This window comes from Dendropsophus ebraccatus, chromosome 2 (genome assembly GCF_027789765.1).
Source record: "Dendropsophus ebraccatus isolate aDenEbr1 chromosome 2, aDenEbr1.pat, whole genome shotgun sequence".
Classification (NCBI taxonomy): Eukaryota; Metazoa; Chordata; class Amphibia; order Anura; family Hylidae; genus Dendropsophus; species Dendropsophus ebraccatus.
In genome coordinates this window covers 205,562,952-205,586,554 of record NC_091455.1, presented here as the reverse complement: position 1 = coordinate 205,586,554, position 23,603 = coordinate 205,562,952, and the positions used below count along the sequence as shown (strand labels likewise).

Below are 23,603 nucleotides of genomic sequence, written 5' to 3'. Positions count from 1 at the left end.
AAGCCCCACCAAAACCCAGCCAGCACCACCGGCGGGGAAGCTGCCCCCAAATGACACAAGTATGGATATGGTATTACACTTACCATTGCTGCTCTCACAGAATGGGGAAGACATAGGGTCCAAACATGTGATCACAGGCATATCCTGCTAATTTTGGTCATGTGGGTCTTATAAAGGAGTGCGAGCTGTTCAGAGAGGGAGAACTGTAAAACACGAACTGGAGAGAACGGAACCGCTGCACATCCCATCTATGGCTGATACTAATGCCGCTAGGCCTATATTAAAAATCAACACCAGAGTGTCTGTATATGAATTGATCAAGCCATATTGCCCCGTGTACCACCGCGCAGGTCCTCTGGTCCACACGGTTATATTCTTGTATATAGGAGCAGTATTATAGTAGTTATATTCTTGTATATAGGAGAAGTATTATAGTAGTTATATTCTTGTATATAGGAGCAGTAGCAGTATTATAGTAGTTATATTCTTGTATATAGGAGCAGTATTATAGTAGTTATATTCTTGTATATAGTAGCAGTATTATAGTAGTTATATCCAACTGAGGAAGAACATCTGAGTTAGCACCAGAGTCCAGTGTCATGTCATGTGTACCCACGAGCTAGGATATATAGGGTGAGGATAATAGGCCTACGGTGTGCAGCATAGGGGTGCAAAGCTATAACAAAGTATACGGGTAATCCAAAAAAGGAGACAAAGAAGCTTGCACTCACCAAAAAACGCTGCGGTATAAGTCCGTTTTATTTTGTCCCCACTCGTGTCTATCAAGACGAAATAAAACGGACTTATACCGCAGCGTTTTTTGGTGAGTGCAAGCTTCTTTGTCTCCTTTTTTGGATTATAGTAGTTATATTCTTGTATATAGGAGAAGTATTATAGTAGTTATATTCTTGTATATAGGGACAGTATTATAGTAGTTATATGCTTGTATATAGGAGTATTATAGTAGTTATATTCCTGTATATAGGAGGCAGTATTGTAGTCATTATATTCTTGTATATAGGAGGTGGTATAATAGTAAAGGGCAGTACTATATTGTGTTTACAAGGAACAGTTGTCATTTCTCTCCCCCACTCCTGTTGGCGGCTGATTGTATTAGTCAGATGGAAGAGAGCACAGAACATAGTAGAAAATCACTTTATAGTAAAAAATAATTTGTATTTACCGTATTTTATGGCATATTTTTACCATTCATGTTTATATCAGCGGTGACTGGAATTCCTCTTCAAGGTGAATATGAAGAGCGGGTGATTCATGCTGTGATGTTACAGACATTTGTTCGACGCTATGATAACTGTGTTGTGAATGGATGTGCAGCTCATTGAAAAATAAAACAATTTGCAGTGAAAGAATTGACAGAACAGGAGTGAAAAGCAGCGAAAACAAAGAGGACCCAGAACATAGTTACCCATTTCCAGTCTAACTAGAACAGAAGAGAATTGGAAATTATAGGAAGAAAATGAGGACCAACAAATACAGTGTATACATGAGATATGTGAGCGATGGTGAAGGAGAGTGTGACTGAAGGCTCAGACTACAAAGAGTTTGTTGTCTGTTACCACGGAAACATATAGGTCTGCACATGAGCTGTAGACAGTGTTATAGAAAATACTTATTTAAATGGGGTATGTGTCTCAGGAGATCAGCCATTCTTCCTTACTTCTCACAAATCTGGTATCAGACTTGTTTCTGGCTGTAAGGCAGCTGGCTGCAGCAGGAGCTCTCCCCCCTTACCTCTTTCATTGAAATCAGGAGCAGGTTTTCACATGTTAATTAACACTGTAATACATTTTACGTCCATGCGTTTTGTGTGTTTGAGGGTCACATAATCATTGTGCTTCCTGGTTGAGTGGTTACTACATTTCCCACAATTTTCCATACTGCTCTATATGTAATGTGATCTATACTGCTCTATATGTAATGTGGTATATACTGCTCTATATGTCATGTGGTCTATACTGCTCTATATGTAATGTGGTATATACTGCTCTATATGTCATGTGGTCTATACTGCTCTATATGTAATGTATATACTGCTCTATATGCACTACAATCTATATGGCACTATATGTAATGTGGTATATACTGCTCTATATGTAATGTGGTATACAGTATACTGCTCTATTTGTAATGTGGGCTATACTACACTATATGTAATGTGGTATATACTGCTCTATATGTAATGTGGTATATACTGCTCTATATGCAATACAATCTATACGGCACTATATGAAATGTGATCTATACTGCACTATATGTCATGTGCTTTATACTGTGCTATATGTAATGTGGTATATACTGATCTATATGTAATGTGGTATATACTGCTCTATATGTAATGTGGTATATACTGCTCTATATCTAATGTGGTATATACTGCTCTATATGCAATACAATCTATACTGCACTATATGAAATGTGATCTATACTGCACTATATGTCATGTGCTTTATACTGTGGTATATACTGCTTTAGGCTATGTTCACATTACGTATGAGACCGGACGTTCCGTGACCCAGCTGGGTCACGGAATGGCCGGTCTCTGAAAAGATCAAAAGATGATCTTTAGCCCCGCAGAGTTCTGATGCGGGCGCGCACGGTACGCTCCATAGTGTGCACTGACAGGGTTTTCTGCGGCCGCTATTCACATGTCAGTTGTTTGCGGCGGCACTAGGGGTCCCATAGACTTCAAGGTAACGTATATTTTGGTAATAATCACGGCCGTTGTACAGTTTTACGAAAATATACTGTACGTTGTGTGAACATAGCCCTTTATGTAATGTGCTCTATATTACACTATATGTAATGTGCTCTATACTGCTTTATATGTAATGTGGTCTATACAGCACTATATACTGCTCTATATGTAATGTGCTCTATACTGCTTTATATGTAATGTGGTCTATACTGCACTATATACTGCACTATATGTAATGTAGTCTATGCTGCACTATATATATAATGTGGTCTATACTGCACATCATTATACCATTAGTGGTATAATGATGTATATGGACACTGGCCAGAATGACACCCTCTTGGTCCTTGTTGGGTAATGGAGTACTACGGATAGTAGGTGCAGCCGCTCCATCACAGATTCCGATGTTTCTGATGGGAAAATAGTTCTGAACAGGGACGTCCCAATAGTTTGTTTTAGTTTCTTACAATAGATTTGTTATGAGAAAATTTGACATCTGCAAATGAGTCACAGACCCACCCGGTGTAGAGAACAACTGTGCAACTTATGGTCGGACGCCATGTCTGATATCATGGCCAAGAAAGCGTCACATTGTATAAATCCTTGACGATGAATAATATTACTGATGGTGATTACTGATACTCTATGTGGAATTTGTTTGCCTAAATCTGAGTTTATATTGGCTAACAGTCATATGTTATATTGGCTAACAGTCATATCAATGTTTTGTGTTGACTAATATGGTTGCAACCAAACGACAAGGTCAGCAATGGGTTGTGTGTAGAGATGAGCGAACCTGGAGCATGCTCGAGTCGATCCGAACCCGAACGTTCGGCATTTGATTAGCGGTGGCTGCTGAACTTGGATAAAGCCCTAAGGCTATGTGGAAAACATGGATATAGTCATTGGCTGTATCCATGTTTTCCAGACAACCTTAGAGCTTTATCCAAGTTCAGCAGCCACCGCTAATCAAATACCGAACGTTCGGGTTCGGATGGAGTCGAACCCAAACCCGATTCGCTCATCTCTAGTTGTATGCCGACTGCTCCCCTAAGAGCTGGAACCAAAGCCTTATAATGCCCATACACAAGAGCGGGAGCCAAGTACTAAGGGCTATGTGTCAGCAGCAACCTGGGGAAACTATTCAACTACATCCTGAACTGAAGATTCCTCAACATCCTCACCCAGAACAATGTCTTCAGGAAAAGCCAAGCAGCGCTTGTGCCAAACCACGGTACAATGGCCCAAATAATAATAATAATAATAATAATTTTTATTTATATTACACCAACAGATTCCGCAGCACTTTGCAATTCTGGGGGTACATACATAGACAGAAATAAGACATTACAGAGATATACATATAGTTAGCCATACATGAGGAGTGAGGGCCCTGCCCGCATGCATGAGCTTACAGACTATTAGGAGGGGGTGCGAGACAGAATGGCAGAGGGGCAAAGTGCTTCATTGTTGCAATGGTCCGGCCATCTTTATAAATAAGGCAGTGCAGGTAAGGGTGGGTGAACCAGCCTGCATGCACAGGTCTAAGTGCTTAAGTGTTGGTGTGTGTGTTTGGGGGGGGGGGAGCGGGGGGGTTGAGGGTAGTGGTCAAATTAGGGAACCTGGTAAGCCTGCTTGAACAGATGTGTTTTGAGGGCACGTTTGAAGCCTTGTGTATTGGAGGTGAGTCTGACAGTCTTGGGTAATGTATTCCATAGAACTGGTGCAGCTCTGGTGAAGTCCTGGAGACGGGAGTGAGAGGTGCGGATCAAGGTGGATGTTAGTCTTAAGTCGTTAGAGGAGCGTAAGGCACGGGTAGGGCGGTAGACAGAGATGACTGAGGAGATATAGGGAGGTGCAGCACTGTGGAGAGCCTTGTGGGTGAGCAGGAGGACTTTGTATTATATCCTGTGTTTAATAGGGAGCCAGTGTAGTGACTGGCACAGGGGGTGGCATCGGTATAGTGACTGGACAGGGAGATGAGCCTGGCCGCTGTATTGAGAATGGACTGGAGAGAGGAGAGTTTAGAGGAAGGAAGGCCGATTAGTAGGGAATTGCAGAAGTCTAGACAGGAATGAATCAGAGCGACAATGAGAGTTTTAGCAGATTTGACAGTAAGGAAGGGACGGAAACACTCTACACCATCTCATCCAATGCCACTTCTACATGCTGCTCTGCCTCATTCAGAGGCAGATCTACACCCTTACCCGCCTCATCCAGAGCCACATCTACACCTACATCTACCCCCTCCACCACCTCATCCAGAGCCACATCTACATGCTGCACCGCCTCATCTAGAGCCACATCAACACCCTACACTGCCTCACCCAGAGCCACATCTACATGCTGCACCGCCTCATCTAGAGCCACATCAACACCCTACACCGCCTCATCCGGAGCCACATCTACACCAACATCTACCCCCTCCACCGCCTCATCCAGAGCCACATCTACACCCTCCACCACCTCATCCAGAGCCACATCTACATGCTGCACCGCCTCATCTAGAGCCACATCAACACCCTACACCGCCTCATTTAGAGCCACATCAACACCCTACACTGCCTCACCCAGAGCTACATCTACATGCTGCACCGCCTCATCTAGAGCCACATCAACACCCTACACCGCCTCATCCGGAGCCACATCTACACCAACATCTACCCCCTCCACCGCCTCATCCAGAGCCACATCTACACCCTCCACCACCTCATCCAGAGCCACATCTACATGCTGCACCGCCTCATCTAGAGCCACATCAACACCCTACACTGCCTCATCTAGAGCCACATCAACACCAACATCTACACCCTCCACCACCTCATCCAGAGCCACATCTACACCAACATCTACACCCTCCACCACCTCATCCAGAGCCACATCTACACCCTGCACCACCTCATCCAGAGCCACATCTTCACCCTCCACCACCTCATCCAGAGCCACATCTACACCCTCCACCACCTCATTCAGAGCCACATCTACACCCTCCACAGCCTCATCCAGAGTCACATCTACACCCTAAGAGAAACAGATCACTTATTTCAGGGAGACCAGCCAAAGATAACACTGCCGGCTGATGGTTAAAGCGCTCAATGCAGTGAAATCCTAGATGCATTGCTCCCTGTGAAACATGAATATGCAAAAAAAGAGCCTGTGGAGCCTTATTTAAGAGTCTGGAAACACAGAACTAGCCAGATATCCCCCCGGGAAGGACCCAGCCGAGGGGTGGCTCCTGTAGGGAAACCACCAAAATCACTATATAAAGTGGCCCTCTAAGACAATGTCATTACATTACAAGGGAAAAACCAAGGCCAGGTATCCATCCACATACAGCTGTTTTTGGGTGTTGCTCCTCATCAGTGTGGAGCAGGATTCTGGCTAGGTGGGTGCAATGCCTAGTAGAGCCATAAGAGAAACAGATCGCTGATCTCAGGGGGACCAGCCAAATGACAACAATGCCGGCTGCTAGTGAAAGCACTCAATGCAGTGAAATCCTAGGTGCATTGCCCCCTGGGAAACATGAATATGCAAAAAAAGAGCCTTTGGAGCCTTATTTAAGAATCTCGAAACACAGGACTAGCCAGATATCTACATCCTGCACCACTTCATACACAGCCACATCTACACTATGACCCTCCTCATCCAGAGCCACATCTACACCCTCCACCGCCTCATCCAGAGCCACATCTACAGCCTGCACCGCCTCATACAGAGCCACATCTACACCCTACACCGGATAACCATCTTCCAATATCTCCAACCAAGAAGGGTCTCCTAGACCAGGTTCTCAAAACCAGTACCAGTATTACTGTGACGTTCCATGGGCCATGGGAATACCCCTATAATATACACCCTGGCTGGTGCAGACCCTGGCGTGAAGATGAGGCTCAGGTTGTTCCCTCCATGATTGACTTTAATGTGGGGTGAATTATGCTGATGTCTTATTATGACTACTACTCCCACTATCATAAATGATTGAGGATCAACGAGACAAGTGTAATTATCCTGTGCAACAAACTTCAAAGAGATATTTCCAGGAAACTTCCTGCCAGTCTCTTTGTATTCCCCCCGGACCTTCCCCGTTATGGGTTATATTTTAAGAACCGAACATTTCAATGACTTAGTAGCTTCGTTCCTGAATGTCTATGATTTTTCTTTCTCGGAAAGTAATACAAATTGACTGAGCCACTTTCCGCGGGGATTACACAAGATTGTTCTTTCATTTTTTTTCCTAAGTGTCTATGAAATGACTGTAATTTTCGACACTTTACACAGAATCGAGGGATGAGACTCAACATTGGGACAAAGTATATAGGCTGTGACATGTTTGGACACAGCGATAGAGTGCGGCATGATGGGTACAGATCAGTCTATCCACCCACCACATTGGAAGTTCACCAATTTTCCAGTCGATGCACCAGTAAATATTAACTTTTTTGACTCTTTTGTTGATTTTACGTTCTTGGTACAATCGTGTAGAGAACACTGGGGGACACTTCCGATGTCCAGGGGGTTGACCCAACCAATGGAGCAGAGCCAAACAGTTCTAGATAGGAAGTGGGGGAGGGTTGGTGCAGCGGCCTGGTGCCTTAAAGAGAAGAAAAACTCTGATATGAGGGAAGGGGGAAAAATTATACAATTCAAAAATGTTGGCTTAATGTTCAATGATGTGATGTGACCCATATTGTTTTATTTTTATATTTTCAGATGGCTGTGATGCACCCGTACTGTGTGATCAAGAAGGAAGAGGAAGCTTGTGCAGAGAAGATACAGAAATATGAGGCGGAGTCGTGGAACGATTCGCTCCCAGGTAACTTACTCCAATATAACAGTAATGGTGTACTGTATTATTGGCGTCTTGTGGCATCTGATGAGGGAAGCAAAGAAGAGCGACCTAGAAATCTGCTATTTATCTATCTAATGATTAGGGAATTAGAGGCTATTCTCACACTCAGCATATCCCAGGCTATTCTTACACTCTCAGCATATTCCAGGATATTCTCACATTCTCGGCATATCCCAGGCTATTCTCACACTCAGCATATCCCAGTCTATTCTCACACTCTCAGTATATCCCAGGCTATTCTCACACTTAGCATATTCCAGGCTATTCTCACACTCCGCATATCCCAGGCTATTCTCACATTCTCTGCATATCCCAGGCTATTCTCATACTCTCAGCATATCCCAGGCTATTCTCACACTCTCAGCATATTCCAGGCTATTCTAACACTTTCAGGATATCCTAGGCTATTCTGACACTCTCGGCATATCCCAGAATATTCTCATACTCTCAGCATATTCCAGGATATTCTCACACTCAGCATATCCCAGTCTATTCTCAAACTCTCATCATATTCCAGGCTATTCTAACACTCTCAGCATATTCCAGGATATTCTCACACTCAGTATATCCCAGGATATTCTCATAATCTCAGCATATCCTAGGCTATTCTCACACTCAGCATATCCCAGGCTATTCTCACACTCTCAGCATATTCCAGGCTATCCTCACACTCAGCATATCCCAGGCTATTCTCACACTCTCAGCATATTCCAGGCTATCCTCACACTCAGCATATCCCAGTCTATTCTCACACTCTCAGTATATCCCCGGCTATTCTTACACTCAGCATATCCCAGTCTATTCTCACACTCTCAGTATATCCCAGGCTATTCTCACACTCTCAGCATATCCCAGGCTATTCTCACACTCTCAGCATATTCCAGGCTATCCTCACACTCAGCATATCCCAGTCTATTCTCACACTCTCAGTATATCCCCGGCTATTCTCACACTCAGTATATCCCAGGCTATTCTCACACTCAGCATATCCCAGGCTATTCTCACACTCAGCATATCCCAGTCTATTCTCACACTCTCAGTATATCCCCGGCTATTCTTACACTCAGCATATCCCAGTCTATTCTCACACTCTCAGTATATCCCAGGCTATTCTCACACTCTCAGCATATCCCAGGCTATTCTCACACTCTCAGCATATTCCAGGCTATCCTCACACTCAGCATATCCCAGGCTATTCTCACACTCAGCATATCCCAGGCTATTCTCACACTCAGCATATCCCAGTCTATTCTCACACTCTCAGTATATCCCAGTCTATTCTCACACTCAGCATATCCCAGTCTATTCTCACACTCTCAGCATATCCCAGGTGGCTATTCTCACACTCTCAAATAGTCACAGTATGGGAATCTCTTGGTTTTTATCCTTTGAGTCACATTTGTTCATTATTTATCAGCTACAAATATAACGTCTTGCTTCCTTACACATCTGCTATTGATCAGTCATTGTTTCCTACATGACGTGTGGTTAGATTCCTTCTCCCCTATGAGACATAGAGGCGGTTGTATAAGACACCTGTAAGCACCTCTATGGCTGGGATATATCAGACAGACCCAGTGCCATGTCATACAGTGCCTGCAGGTCTGGATTATCTCATTACTCTCCACAGTGACATCATCCAACCAGGCCGGAGAGATCAGCAATATGAGCTGCTACAGCCGACTTATTATCTGAGAAATAAACTCCAGTCCAATAAATTAATTTCATCTCAGGACTCTTATTAACAGAGATGGAGGACATGTAGATTGAATCTGACACCCACATCCATGGCGTCTCCTCATTACTCTGGATCACAGCCGGCTTATACCGGGATGGTCGGCACGGCCTCCTGTATGTGGCTAATAAGACCTCCAACTATACTGACCAGATCTTCTGCTATACTGGGTGACTATCCGCCCCATACAGACAGACTGCATAGATTATTGCTGTGACTTTCTATAATACCATTGCATTATCTCCTTTTGGGAAAGTGCATACTCTTTTTTTCATCCTGGACCTCCTGATTCATGAATATAATGCTAGAACGGCAGTGAAGACTGACATATACACAGGCAGAATTGTTTTCTGGATTTTGCTTCTGCCTCGTTTTTTGACGTTCTCGTCTGGTACTTGTTGTTCTATGAGTTTGTCTCATCCTCCAACCTATCATATCTTCACTGCATTCCCATACCTCCCAACTTTTGCTCGGAGGAAAGAGGGACAGTGACGGCAATGTGCCACACCCCTATGGCCACGCCCCCATAGCCACACCCGCATTACCTATTACCATTATATAGGAAACAAATATTCCCACCAGATCTTCACCACATAGTGACTTATCCCCCCTTATACTATTACTGCATAACATCCACTATACACAGAGCAGTTCTCTCCCTCAGCACTTACCATATAGCTGTAGATGAGGCTGTACACCTGCAGACCTTATAGGTGATTATAGTGCAGGTATTCAGTGACTCACAGGGGACGTCTTCTCTTCTTGATCACTTTTGTGTTTTTTCGCCATCATGCACAGCCATCTTGAAAACCTCTCCGGCCATCTGCGAGACAAACATTTTAGGCTCCTGTCTCCAGTATCATCCTCATCTGCTTCACAGTAACTCTCTGTGCCCCATATGCAGGGCCGGCTCCAGCTTTTTGTGGGCCCTTGGGCGACAGAGCATCGGCGGGCCCCTTTGAGCAGCAAATCATGGAGAGACAGGTGAGGAAAGATTTGCAGCAAAAGAAACATGCGGCTGCTGCATATCTTTCTCCTCCTGTATCTCCTGATCTCTGTGGTAGTCAGGACTCTGGAGGAGTCAGACCCAGTCACAGGATTATATATATATATATATATATATATCATGCTGGTGCTGCTAGTTCTCCTGTATACAGCTCCTGCTGTGTGTGTGTGTGTGTGTGTGTATATATACACATACACACACACACAAAGCAGGAGCTGCATACAGGAGAACTAGCAGCACCGGCATGACATTATATATATATTATATGAACATGGTAAGACCTCTCGTTCTCCTATATACAGGTCCTGCAGTGATATACAGTGTATACTTACCATGTTCATATGATAGAGATAGATAGGAGAGAGATAGATAGATAAATAGATAGATACTGTAGATAGATAGGAGAGATAGATAGATGATAGATAGATACAGATATCTAGTTGTTTTGTGTATAGAGGTCCTGCTGTAATATATATCCTGCTGTAATAGATATATATATTACAGCAGGACCTCTATACTCAAAACAACTAGAAGCCCCAGCACATACAGAACACTATTAGTTTGCAGAGCCTACCATGCTGCCCTCTATCAGGTCAGGTATCCAATCACATGACCCGTGACATCATCAAAGGTCCTTCACACTCAAAGGTCCTCTTTCCTACTTGGATGTAGGGAAGATTTGTGAAGGAAGACAGGTGCCCGGGGACCCCAGTATGTATCGGCGGGCCCCTAATTGTCACATGTGGCCTCTAGGGGCCCAGTCCCCTTTGTTACTACACTTTTTTTTTTTTTTTTTTACTAACAAAAAAATGTAGTAACAGACGGGACTGGGCCCCTAGAGGAGCTGTGGGCCCCGGCATTTGCCCTAGTTAGCCGGGTGCTGACGCCGGCCCTGCCCATATGGTACAGACCCCTCTGTGCCTCCATATCTCATTGTAGTAACCCCCATCTCCCCATAGAACACAATATAGTAACCCACCTCCCCCTAGTACACACTGTAGTAATCCCCCTCCCTCAATTAATCCCACTGTAGTAATCCCCCTCCCCCAGTTAATCCCACTGCAGTTTCCCCCTCCCCAGTTAATCCCAATGTAGTAATCCCCCCTCCCCCAGTGAATCCCCCTTGTAGTAATCCCCCTCCCCCAGTTAATCCCAATGTAGTAATCCCCCCTCCCAGTTCATCCCAATGTAGTAATCCCAGTTCATCCCAATGTAGTAATCCCAGTTCATCCCAATGTAGTAATCCCAGTTCATCCCAATGAAGTAATCCCAGTTCATCCCAATGTAGTAATCCCAGTTCATCCCAATGTAGTAATCCCAGTTCATCCCAATGAAGTAATCCCACTGCAGACCCATCCCTGACAGAAAATAATAAAAACTACATATACTCACCTAGTCAGGAGCAGTCAGATCCCAGCTGGCTGTCTCTCTTCTCCCAGCTGGTCACAGATCAGGGACACTGCAGGAGAGGAGCAGGCAGCCTGACACACAGCTCCTGCCCCCACAGCTCACAGCTCCAGCCCCGAGGTATCTGCTTTCTTCTCTCCGACCTGTCCCTGACCTGTGACCTCACCAGCAGCAGCCACGGCAGTCTGTAGGAGACAGACATCACCATGTTTATCCAGGAAGTGACATCACCATGTTATCCAGGAAGTGACATCACCATCTTTATCCAGGAAGTGACATCACCATGTTTATCCAGGAAGTGACATCACCATGTTATCCAGGAAGTGAAGCCTTGATGCAGTAGTAAGTGCAGGGAAAAAGCACTTTATAAGCATTTCCCATAATAAGTGTATATTGGGGATTTGTATAACTTTTGGTGGGCAATACAATACTTTAATAAAAATTTTCGCTAGACTTCTCTGGATGAATGTCTGGGGTGGTAAAAAAAATGTGAAGGGGTACGCCAGTAAAAAAATTGTTTTCAAATCAACTGCTAGGCTAGGAAGTTATACAGATTTATAATTGGCTTCTATTTAAGAATCTCAAGTGTTCCAGCACTTATCAGCTACTGTATGTGGTGCAAGAAGTGGTGGATTCTTTCTAGTCTCACACAGTCTCTCTGCTGCCACCTCCTGTCCATGTCAGGAACTGTCCAGAGCAGGAGAGGTTTTCTATATGGATTTGCTACTGCTCTGGACAGTTCCTGACATGGACAGAGGTGGCAGAGAGCACTGTGTCAGACTGGGAAGAATCCACCACTTCCTGCAGGAGATACAACAGCTAATAAGTACTGGAGATTTTTAAATAGAAATAATTTACAAATCTCAATAACTTTTTGACACCTTGTGGTTTAAAAACAGTATTTTTTCCCTCTGGATTACCCCTTTAACTCCAACTTATAAAAAACAAAATAAAATAAAAAAAACTCTTAATTACCCCCCCCCCCCAACCCCCCCTTGCCACACACACACACACACACACACACACACTCCTTTTTTAATAAATTAAAAAGAAAAAGAGAAAAAAGAAGTGTTTTCTATTATCTTATAGACAGTCTTTATATAAATAGTTGACTGTGTCAGACTGGAAAGAATACATCACTTTTAAAAAAAAAAAAAGTAATTTACAAATTTGACAGCAGTTTATGCAAAAACATTTTTTCCCTTTAAGTTTAATAAAATCAAAAAAGAAATTAGTGCAATCCAAACCAAAACCCGTCCCTGCTACATGTGGTATAAATCACATAAATCCAATGGTAAACATAGTTACACAATAATAACATTGGGAAATAGAATCTTAATATTTTCCACAAATCATATCAAAAAAGCAGCTAAACAGAATAAAAAATAAAAAAAATGCCCAGTAAAACTGAGGCAGCCATAACCACAAAGAGCTTTGTTTAGTCATTAGACAGCAGACAGTAATATAACAGGACAGGGGGAAGCTGCTCGTTCTGGTCGGGTCTCCTCTTATTTTCATCAGACATTTACTGGAACAAAAAGGAAAACAAGAGAGAAACATCTGGAGAGAATTCCCCGATCCTGTGATGTGAGCCGCCGAAACCGAGGCAAAGAACGGAAGATTTCTATCAAATCAAGAGTATAACCAGAATCAGATAATCACAGCTCCGCCACACTAACATGAGTGCTGGTGGCTCAAAGAAGTTTAAAGTGGTATTTAACTCAAACATAACTTTTGATATGTTGCTGCTCATGGTGAGACTAACAATTCCTTCCATACTTGTTATTATCTATTCAGTCTCCTTTCCCCAGTTCTTAGCTGCTGCTTTCTGCTGACAACACAAAAATCTGTGTATGAGCCTTTCTCTCTGCCCCCCCTTCATTCTGAGACGGCTGATTTAAACAAGTCTCTAACTGGCTTTTTCTGCAACATTGTAGCTTCTTTGTAATGCTGAGAGGTTATTCTAAGGTCAAGTTGCTGATGAACTCACTGTGGTTAACCCTCCGAACATTACAAAAAAGCTACAATGCTGCAGATACAGCCTGCCAGGGACTTGTTTACAACAGCTGTCTAAGCAGAAAGAAGCAGCTGAGAACTGGGGGAAGGAGAATGAATAGATAATAACAATTATGGAAGCAACGTATCAAAAGTTATGTTTGAGTGGAATACCCCTGGGGGCTACGTTCACACTACGTAAGTTTCCGGCCGTAGCGCGTTCCGTGAATAAGCGGCCGGAAACTTACGTAGTTTGCGTACAATGGAAAGTATACGATCTACGGGCGCACAGTTCACACTACGTACGAACTTACGCCCGGATCGTATGCGGCGCCGTAAAAAATGACCCAGACCATTGTTTCCGGACGGAAATGCCGTAACTTACGCCCGTAGCGTTACATGCGGTCCCGTACATAGTGGTGATTTCTTCATTTTGCCAGCTTTTTGTTCCGATCCAAAAGGTTCTGTGGGGTGTTCGGGGCTAGGCGAAGATTTTCAAGTAAAAGACCGCTGTTAGATCGCTACGAAGAGCGCTCGGGAAGCGTAAGTACGCTACGGGCGTAAGTTCGCGGTCCGTACGTATCCGGCCGCAACTTGCGTAAAGTCCCGGCCGGAGTTTCATACGTATATGTCCGGCCGCGAAAAATATGCGGCCGGACATATACGTAGTGTGAACCTAGCCTTATAGAGAAACTAGAAGCAGGCTAGAGGACTCACCTCTCACCTCCATCTTTAGCACTATTTTAGAAAATTCTTCACTTAAATTAATATGTAAATTAGGTGGTTTGGTCCCCAGGGGGCGGGAGTACAGCCTTCAGTGCACATGTAGTATTTGGCCAGTAGTGTAGATGTTATTTGTCGAGACACTAGCACTGGAACAGTGCACAGGTGTGATGTTGGTACCTGCTTTGTGTATGGCCGGTTTATGTCCCCAAATGGTTGGTAACATCCGGGTTTGTTAGACAGTACACGCTATGCAGATCTATGCAGTGCAAATCTTTACACAAACATGAATGCTGACTTAGTGTTTTTAGAAATAGGTGCTTGAAGAGAGCAAGAGCTTTGGTAGAAGTAGTAGTGCTTTATAGAGGTAGAGAGAAAAGGAGAGAAGTTGCCAGAGGAGCCCTTGCCCAATGTAGGTCATGTACTCTGCCGGAACTGTAGCGTAGATATACCTAGATAAGTGATACTCGTACTCATGTTTAGACAATGTCTGACCCCGTTTTGCCCCCTAGTATCGTAGAACCTATTCCAGGTGGGTAGCACGAGCCCCAGTCATCGGTTATCTGGGTGTAGCAGGTGCCCAAATTTTCCCAGTTGACCTGCGCTGCGCAGTAGGATACGTAGACCTTCTTTAACCTGGTAGCTTTGTCCTACTGGAGTCAGCTACTCTTGCTTCAGAAGTCTGCTCTGCAGGTTTTTGAGAGGTTCCTGGCATGGGCTAAGGTATTCCTAAGTGGCTGACCTTCCCTATCGTAGTTTAGCACTGCATAGTGAAAATAGTGGTTTGTCTAAAGAATAATGTCTTTTGCTGCATCTGTCTTTGGTTCCTGTCAGGGTTCTTGGTATCAGCCATGCTCTGGCTTATCTTCTGCAGGAACTGTTTTTTGTTGTGTCCTCTCTCACTAGAAACTGGCTAGAGACTGACTCACTTCAGTATAACTCCTCCTACAGGGGTACCATCTAAACCCTCCTGTGAGTGATGGGACTGAGCATGGATAAGAGAGAAAAGGGATAAGATAGGAGAAATAGAAGAAGCACCTGTGAGTGGTCAGCATAGAAACACATGGTACAGAAACATTTAACCCATTACCTTCAGCTGCATAGAAGTAATACATAGAAAAACAATAGTGACACCTAGTGGGAAAACTAAAGTACTCATCCACCACTTTTACCTGAGTGCACGACTTACTGGGGTGCATAGGATACCACACACTGATCCGCCCCTCCTCAAAAATATGTATCACTCATCGCTGCAGATTGATGGATACATTTTCATAAGGACGGACCAGGGATCAGTGCCCTAAAGGCTGTAACTTAGGTGATCGGTGTGCCGGATTGCTCTGATGATACAAATATGGTCCCATTGGTGGCAATGTCATAATATATGGAGAAATCTTGAGCATATACATGTAATATGATGGGACTTGATGATGAAATATTGTTGCAGTGGGTTGTTACTATTAATAATGAACCTGTACTGTCTACATCTATACAGTATATGGGAGGCAGGGTAATAGAGAATGGACTGGTCACCATGCTTTACACTGCATCTTTGTGGAGGCCTTTTCTATAGTGAGGGTCACACACACACGCACTCTATGGCTCAATGACCTCTGAAGGACTGTCGGGTTCTGGCAATCCCTTTAGAAGAGACATTCTCCATGTCAGCCCTTGATTTCCAGTTCATCTCTTAAATTCTGCCACTATTAATCTCTCAGCTGGGCTCTCACACTATCAGCCCTTCCTTAACATTCTCTCCAGTGAAGTGTCTTCTTCAAAGTGTGTTTGAAACGCGTCGGCTGCTACTTGTGCTGAGTCGGCATCGCACAGGATTCGAGGCACAAGTCACAAGTATACTGGATAACAGCGTCTCTGCTTCAATGAATATTACATATACACTGATCTAAGAATGGGAGAGCAGTAAAAACCAAGGCGACATGACAGTACAGGAGAGCTGAGAACATCACAGATATATGACTAATATAATCCTCATGTAATAAAATTAATGTGTCAAACCAATGACATGTAGGGTATAAACCCACACACCGTATACGCAGCTTATTTACTGCTGCAATACGCAGCAAATACGCAGCAAATACGCAACAAATACGCAACAAATACGCAGCAGATTAGATCTAAATAACTGAACACAGCATCAAATCTGCACCACCAAATCTGCTTCAAATCTGCTGCGTTTTTGCTGCGTATCTGCTGCGTATACGGTGTGTGGGTTTGTACCCGTAAGGAGATATCTGACCGTGGCGGCACATAATGGGCAATGGCTGTAACATGTGTATATAAATTACAGGGAAACAAAAACTTGTCATATAAACATCATCTTTAATTTAGAAATAATAAATTTTCCTTCCAAGGATTAGGCATAGATATCCCTGACCAGTGCTAGTATATACTATAATACTGCTCCTATATACAAGAATATAACTACTATAATACTGCTCCTATATACAAGAATATAACTACTATAATACTGCTCCTATATACAGGAATTTAACTACTATAATACTGCTCCTATATACAAGAATATAACTACTATAATACTGCCCCCTATATACAGGAATATAACTGCTCTAATACTGCCCCCTATATACAGGGATATAACCAGTGGCGGATTAAATGTACCCTGGGCCCCGGGCTGTCCGCTCTACCTGGGCCCCCCTCCTTCCGCTTCGTACACAACCGACCCCAACTAGAAAAAAAATACACTAATTTCTTTATAGTAAACTATTAACTTTTATTGTATGTATGATGCACCTAGGACCCAAGTACAACAGCTGCAGGCACTACAACTCCCAGCATGTACTGACAGTCTGCAGCCCTCAGGATATGCTGGGAGTTGTAGTGTCTGCAGCTGTTGTAGTTTGCTTCTAGTTTAAAAGTTTGCGCTAGTGTACTGTAGTGACCGCAGGGCTGTGTCAGTACACTACCGCAAACAATACACTGACCCATTGAGACCCCAATGGTACACAGGCTCTGCACACTATAGAAGTGATTACAGTGCAGTTACTAATGACTCACAGGTGTCGTCTTCTTAAATTGCCGTTGCTCACTTTTTGCTTTCATCTCCATCTGGCGCAGCATCATGAAGTCTTCTCCATGCAGGGGGAGAAGCTGGGGGGTGCAGGGGGAGAGGATGGGGGGTGCAGGGGGAGAGGCTGGGGGGTGCAGGGGGAGAGGCTGGGGGTGCAGGGTAGCAAGGGGAGCAGCAGGGGGTCAGGGGTGAAGCTGGGGGGCAGGGGGAGCAGCAGGGGAGAAGCTGGGGGGCAGGGGAAGTAGGGTGGCAGGGGGAGAAGCTGGGGGTGCAGGGGGAGGGGCTGGATGGCAGGGGGAGTAGCAGGGGGAGACGCTGGGGGGCAGGGGAAGTTGGGGGGCAGGGGGAGCATCAGGGGAGAAGCTGGGGGTGCAGGGGGAGAAGCTGGGGGTGCAGGGGGAGACGCTGGGGGTGCAGGGGGAGAGGCTGGAGGGCAGGGGAACTAGAGGGGTAGGGGAGAAGCTGGGGGTGCAGGGGGAGAGGCTGGGGGTGCAGGGGGAGACGCTGGAGGGCAGGGGAAGTAGGGGGGTAGGGGAGAAGCTGGGGGTCAGGGGGAGAGACTGGGGGGCAGGGGAAGTAGGGGGGTAGGGGAGAAGCTGGGGTGCAGGGGGAGAGACTGGGGGGCAGGGGGAGCAGCAGGGGAGAAGCTGGGGGGCATGGGAGAAACAGGGGGAGAGGCTGGGGGGCGGTGGGGGAGACGGAGCGGACGAGGGCAGCCGGAGGGCAGGGGAAGCAGAGGCAGGCTGGGCAGGCCCGCTGGGGCGCAGCTTCGGGTCGGCGTGAGCTTCCAGCAGAGAGAGCCTGTATCCCAGGTCGGAAGCTCACAGCTGCAGCCCCGCGGTCCCGAACTTCTCTCGGCGGCGGCGCGCACATGTGACGTCATCGCCGAGCACTAGAGTTCGGGCATCACAGGGCTGCAGCTGTGAGCTTCCGACCTGGGATACAGGCTCTCTCTGCTGGAAGCTCACGCCGGCCCCTCAGCTGAAGATAATCGCCCGGACTCCAGAGGCAGGAGAGAGGCTGGGCGGGAGCTGGGCGCCGCTGCGGCCGGCCGCGGCGTACGCATGCAATGACGTCATCCCGCACTTGTTCATTGGATGCGTGCGCCGCGGCGGTACCTGGGAGCTGGCAATGCGAGCAGGCCGCGGGTGACTATTAGGCATGAATATTCGTGCCTAGCGACGCCACTGGCGGGCGGTATGGGCCCCCCCGGAGCCTCGGGCCCTGGGCGGCCGCCCAAACCGCCCATATTATAATCCGCCACTGGATATAACTACTATAATACTGCTCCTATATACAGGAATATAACTACTATAATACTGCCCCCTATATACAGGAATATACTATAATACTGCTCCTATATACAAGAATATAACTACTATAATACTCCTCCTATATACAAGAATATAAATACTATAATACTGCTCCTATATACAAGAATATAACTACTATAATACTGCTCCTATATACAGGAATATAACTACTATAATACTGCCCCCTATATACAAGAATATTACTACTATAATACTGCCCCTATATACAAGAATATAACTACTATAATACTGCCCCTATATACAGTAATATAACTACTATAATACTGCTCCTATATACAAGAATATTACTACTATAATACTGCCCCTATATACAAGAATATAACTACTATAATACTGCCCCTATATACAGTAATATAACTACTATAATACTGCTCCTATATACAAGAATATAACTACTATAATACTGCCTCCTATATACAAGAATATAACTACTATAATACTGCTCCTATATACTAGAATATAACTACTATAATACTGCTCCTATATACAAGAATATAACTACTATAATAATGCTCCTATATACAAGAATATAACTACTATAATACTGCCCCTATATACAAGAATATAACTACTATAATACTGCTCCTATATACAGGAATATAACTACTATAATACACGAACTGGAGAGAATGGAACCGCTGCACATCCCATCTATGGCTGATACTAATGCCGCTAGGCCTATATTAAAAATCAACACCAGAGTGTCTGTATATGAATTGATCAAGCCATATTGCCCCGTGTACCACCGCGCAGGTCCTCTGGTCCACACGGGTCCCTACGCTAACTCCACACCGTGTCGGTCAGCGACCGCCAACCCCGCAAAGCGTGCACGTGCAGGGAAGGGAGGCCTTGGAACGGCCCTGCAACCCGGCGGTGCTGGCCGGGTTCTGGTGTGGTGTTTTTGGGTCTGGTCCTGTGGCATTGGGGTCGCAGGGCCGTCCCATGGCCCCCGTTCCCTGGCTGTGCACGCCTGCGGGGTTGGTGGCCACTGACTGGCACGGTGTGGACTTAGTGTAGGGACCCATGTGTATCAGATACCGGCACGAGGTACATGGGGCAGTATGGCTTGATCAATTCATACACTAAATTCTGATGTGTTTTTTATTTAGCCTAGGGGCACTAGTATCAGCCATAGGTGTGAGGTGCAGCACTCTGTTTCTTCCCTGAACCGCATAACTACTATAATACTGCTGCTATATACAGGAATATAACTACTATAATACTGCTCCTATATACAAGAATATAACTACTATAATACTGCTCCTATATACAGGAATATAACTACTATAATACTGCCCCTATATACAAGAATATAACTACTATAATACTGCCCCTATATACAAGAATATGTTATTTATGCTTTGATTATTATTCTGGTAACGTGTACATGTGGATTTCTCCTATCTGTGTTCCTCTGCACATAACCTCGGTGATGGATTAGATCTCAGACACAACACAAGCCTCAGACTCAGTAAACTTATCATTTTAATGTCTTCTGTCAAATGAGCAAATTAAAAGCTGGAGCATCTTCTTCTTCTCCTGGAGTCGATTTCACACATTCTTGGATTTTTCTTTCTTTCCCTTCCTCTCCCCTGATTGTTCTATCTCCATGTTCTCCTGGGCATCTCCCCATGTGATTGATCAGGCCTCCTATCGGACAGGGACATCCATCATGTTCTTCGGCTATAGATGCCTTGGAGCCACTGAACTGATTTCATCTGCAGATTCATTGACGTTATTCTATCTGAAATGTTTCCACAATACGAATGCTTCATTTGCTTCCTTTCCCATTACTTATGTCGCCTCTTCTCCTCAGTTCTTCCTGGTCATTTAATGATTTGTCTATAAATCTATAATATTCTGCATTCTGCCCTTCTTATCCTTCTTTTCTTCTGTGGTTGTGTATTTTACAGCATTATTCCCCTTGTTTTTCCTTTCTTTTTTTCTCTTCCTTTCCTTTCCTTCCTATCCTATACTGTCTCCTTCCCCTTTCTTTCCTTAGTTTCTCCTTCTGTCAGTTCTTTTATTCCTTCTTCTTTCCTTATTTTCCCGGTCATCTCCATTGTTTTCCATTGTTGCAGGTAATCTCTGATATTTCGCAACCATATTCTGTCCTTCAGGATTGTCCATTTCTTCTCTTCCTCCTCTCACCTCTCATTCTCTTTCTTGTCCTTTCCTTCTACTCCCCTTCTCTCTCCTTCCTCTACCTCTCTTCAATCGACTCCTTTCCTTCCCCTCCCCTTCCTTGTCTTCACTTCTTCCATTTCTTTTCCTTTCCCTCCTCTCACATCTTTTCTCATATTTCCTTAATTCCTCTCCTTTCCCTCTTCCTCCTCATTCCTTCCTTCATTCCTTTCTTTTTCTTCTTTTTCATGTCCTTTCCCTGTCCTTCCCATTCCTATTTTCCTCTCATCTGTCCTTTCTGTCCTCTCCATTTCTTTCTTTGCCTTACCCTCTCCTCGCTTCTCTTTCCTCTCTACCTCCATTTTTCCTCTCCTTTTCATCTTACCCCTCCTCTCTTCACTCCATTCTTTTTCTTCCCTTAGCCTTTCCTCTCCTTTCCTCTTCTTACCTCCTATTCCCTTTCATGTTATATCCCCCTATTTCTCTTTCCTCTCCCCCCCCCCTTCATTCCTGTATTTCCCTTGCACTTTTCCTCTCCTTTCTTTTCTTCTACCCTTGTGTCCTTCCCTTCCCTCACTTCATTCCTTCCCTTCCCTCACTTCATTCCTTCCCTAACTTCATTCCTTCCCTTCCCTCCTCTCTCCTCCCATTCCCTTTCATGTTATATCCCTCTCCTTCTCTTTCCTCCTCCCCTCCCTCTTCATTCCTTTATTTCCCTTGAACTTTTCCTCTTCTTCTTCTCTTTTTCCCTTGTGTCCTTCCCTTCCCTCACTTCCATCCTTCCCTTCCCTCACTTCATCCCTTCCCTTCCCTCACTTCCATCTTTCTCTTCCCTCACTTCCATCCTTCCCTTCCCTCACTTCATTCCTTCCCTTCCCTTCCCTCACTTCATTCCTTCCCTTCCCTCACTTCCATCCTTCCCTTCCCTCACTTCATTCCTTCCTTTCCCTCGCTTCATTCCTTCCCTTCCCTCGCTTCATTACTTCCCTTCCCTCGCTTCATTCCTTCCCTTCCCTCACTTCATTCCTTCCCTCACTTCATTCCTTCCCTTCCCTCGCTTCATTACTTCCCTTCTCTCTTCTCTCCTCCTTTCCCCTTTCATCTCATTCCCCTCTCATTCTCTTTCTTCTTTTCCTATTCTCTTTTCCCCTCTCTTCACTCCTTTCCTTTCTGTGTTCTTCCGATTTTCCTTTGAGTTGTTACCATTCATTCCCATTCTGTTTTCTCCTTACATTTCTCCTTGATCTGTTCCTTCTCTTTTCCTTTCCAGTGTTCCTAGATAAATGTCTAATAATCCAGCCTGACATTCCTTCCTCCAGGATTATCCAGCTTTATCTGTTCTTTATATGAGTTTATCTGTTCTAAACATTCAGCATTTTTCCTGATAACCCTTCTGTGCTTTCGCTATATGATGCTATCCCCCTAGAGTATATATATACTGTATATGCCTATTGTCATGTATATTTGGATCTTTTCAAGAATGGCAATGAAAAAACCATCATCCCGTTGAGTGGGTGGGGGGTAAATCCAGAAGCGGCACATTGACGATCCCCAGTGATCCTATACACATGACATGTCCTGGAACATTATTAACTATTACAGCAGAATAGAAGGAGAGCTCCTCCATGCAGCAGAACTACATCCCCAGCCGGACAGTCTGCTCTACATCCCCAGCCGGACAGTCTGCTGTACAACCCCAGCCGGACAGTCTGCTCTACATCCCCAGCCGGACAGTCTGCTGTACAACCCCAGCCGGACAGTCTGCTCTACATCCCCAGCCGGACAGTCTGCTCTACATCCCCAGCCGGACAGTCTGCTCTACATCCCCAGCCGGACAGTCTGCTCTACATCCCCAGCCGGACAGTCTGCTCTACATCCCCAGCCGGACAGTCTGCTGTACAACCCCAGCCGGGGAGTCTGCTCTACAACCCCAGCCGGACAGTCTGCTCTACATCCCCAGCCAGACAGTCTGCTCTACAACCCCAGCCAGACAGTCTGCTCTACATCCCCAGCCGGACAGTCTGCTCTACATCCCCAGCCGGACAGTCTGCTGTACAACCCCAGCCGGACAGTCTGCTCTACATCCCCAGCCGGACAGTCTGCTCTACATCCCCAGCCGGACAGTGTGCTCTACATCCCCAGCCGGGCGCTCTGCTCTACATCCCCAGCCGGACAGTCTGCTCTACAACCCCAGCCGGACAGTCTGCTCTACAACCCCAGCCGGACAGTCTGCTCTACATCCCCAGCCGGACAGTCTGCTCTACAACCCCAGCCGGACAGTCTGCTCTACATCCCCAGCCGGACAGTCTGCTCTACAACCCCAGCCAGACAGTCTGCTCTACATCCCCAGCCGGACAGTCTGCTCTACATCCCCAGCCGGACAGTCTGCTCTACATCCCCAGCCGGGCGCTCTGCTCTACATCCCCAGCCGGACAGTCTGCTCTACAACCCCAGCCGGACAGTCTGCTCTACAACCCCAGCCGGACAGTCTGCTCTACAACCCCAGCCGGACAGTCTGCTCTACATCCCCAGCCGGGCGCTCTGCTCTACAACCCCAGCCGGACAGTCTGCTCTACATCCCCAGCCGGACAGTCTGCTCTACATCCCCAGCCGGACAGTCTGCTCTACAACCCCAGCCGGACAGTCTGCTCTACAACCCCAGCCG

General features: G+C 45.4%; 1 protein-coding gene across 2 annotated transcripts in view; it reads left to right on the top strand.

Moving 5' to 3' along the window:
* The window catches only part of ADCYAP1R1 (ADCYAP receptor type I), a 141,071-nt gene that overhangs the window by 45,569 nt on the left and 71,899 nt on the right, over window positions 1-23,603 (top strand). For both annotated transcript variants that reach the window (XM_069959260.1, XM_069959259.1), the window contains exon 3: window positions 7,427-7,529. In XM_069959260.1, coding sequence (XP_069815361.1) covers window positions 7,427-7,529 — 103 coding nt within the window. The remainder of the gene's footprint in view (window positions 1-7,426; window positions 7,530-23,603) is intronic.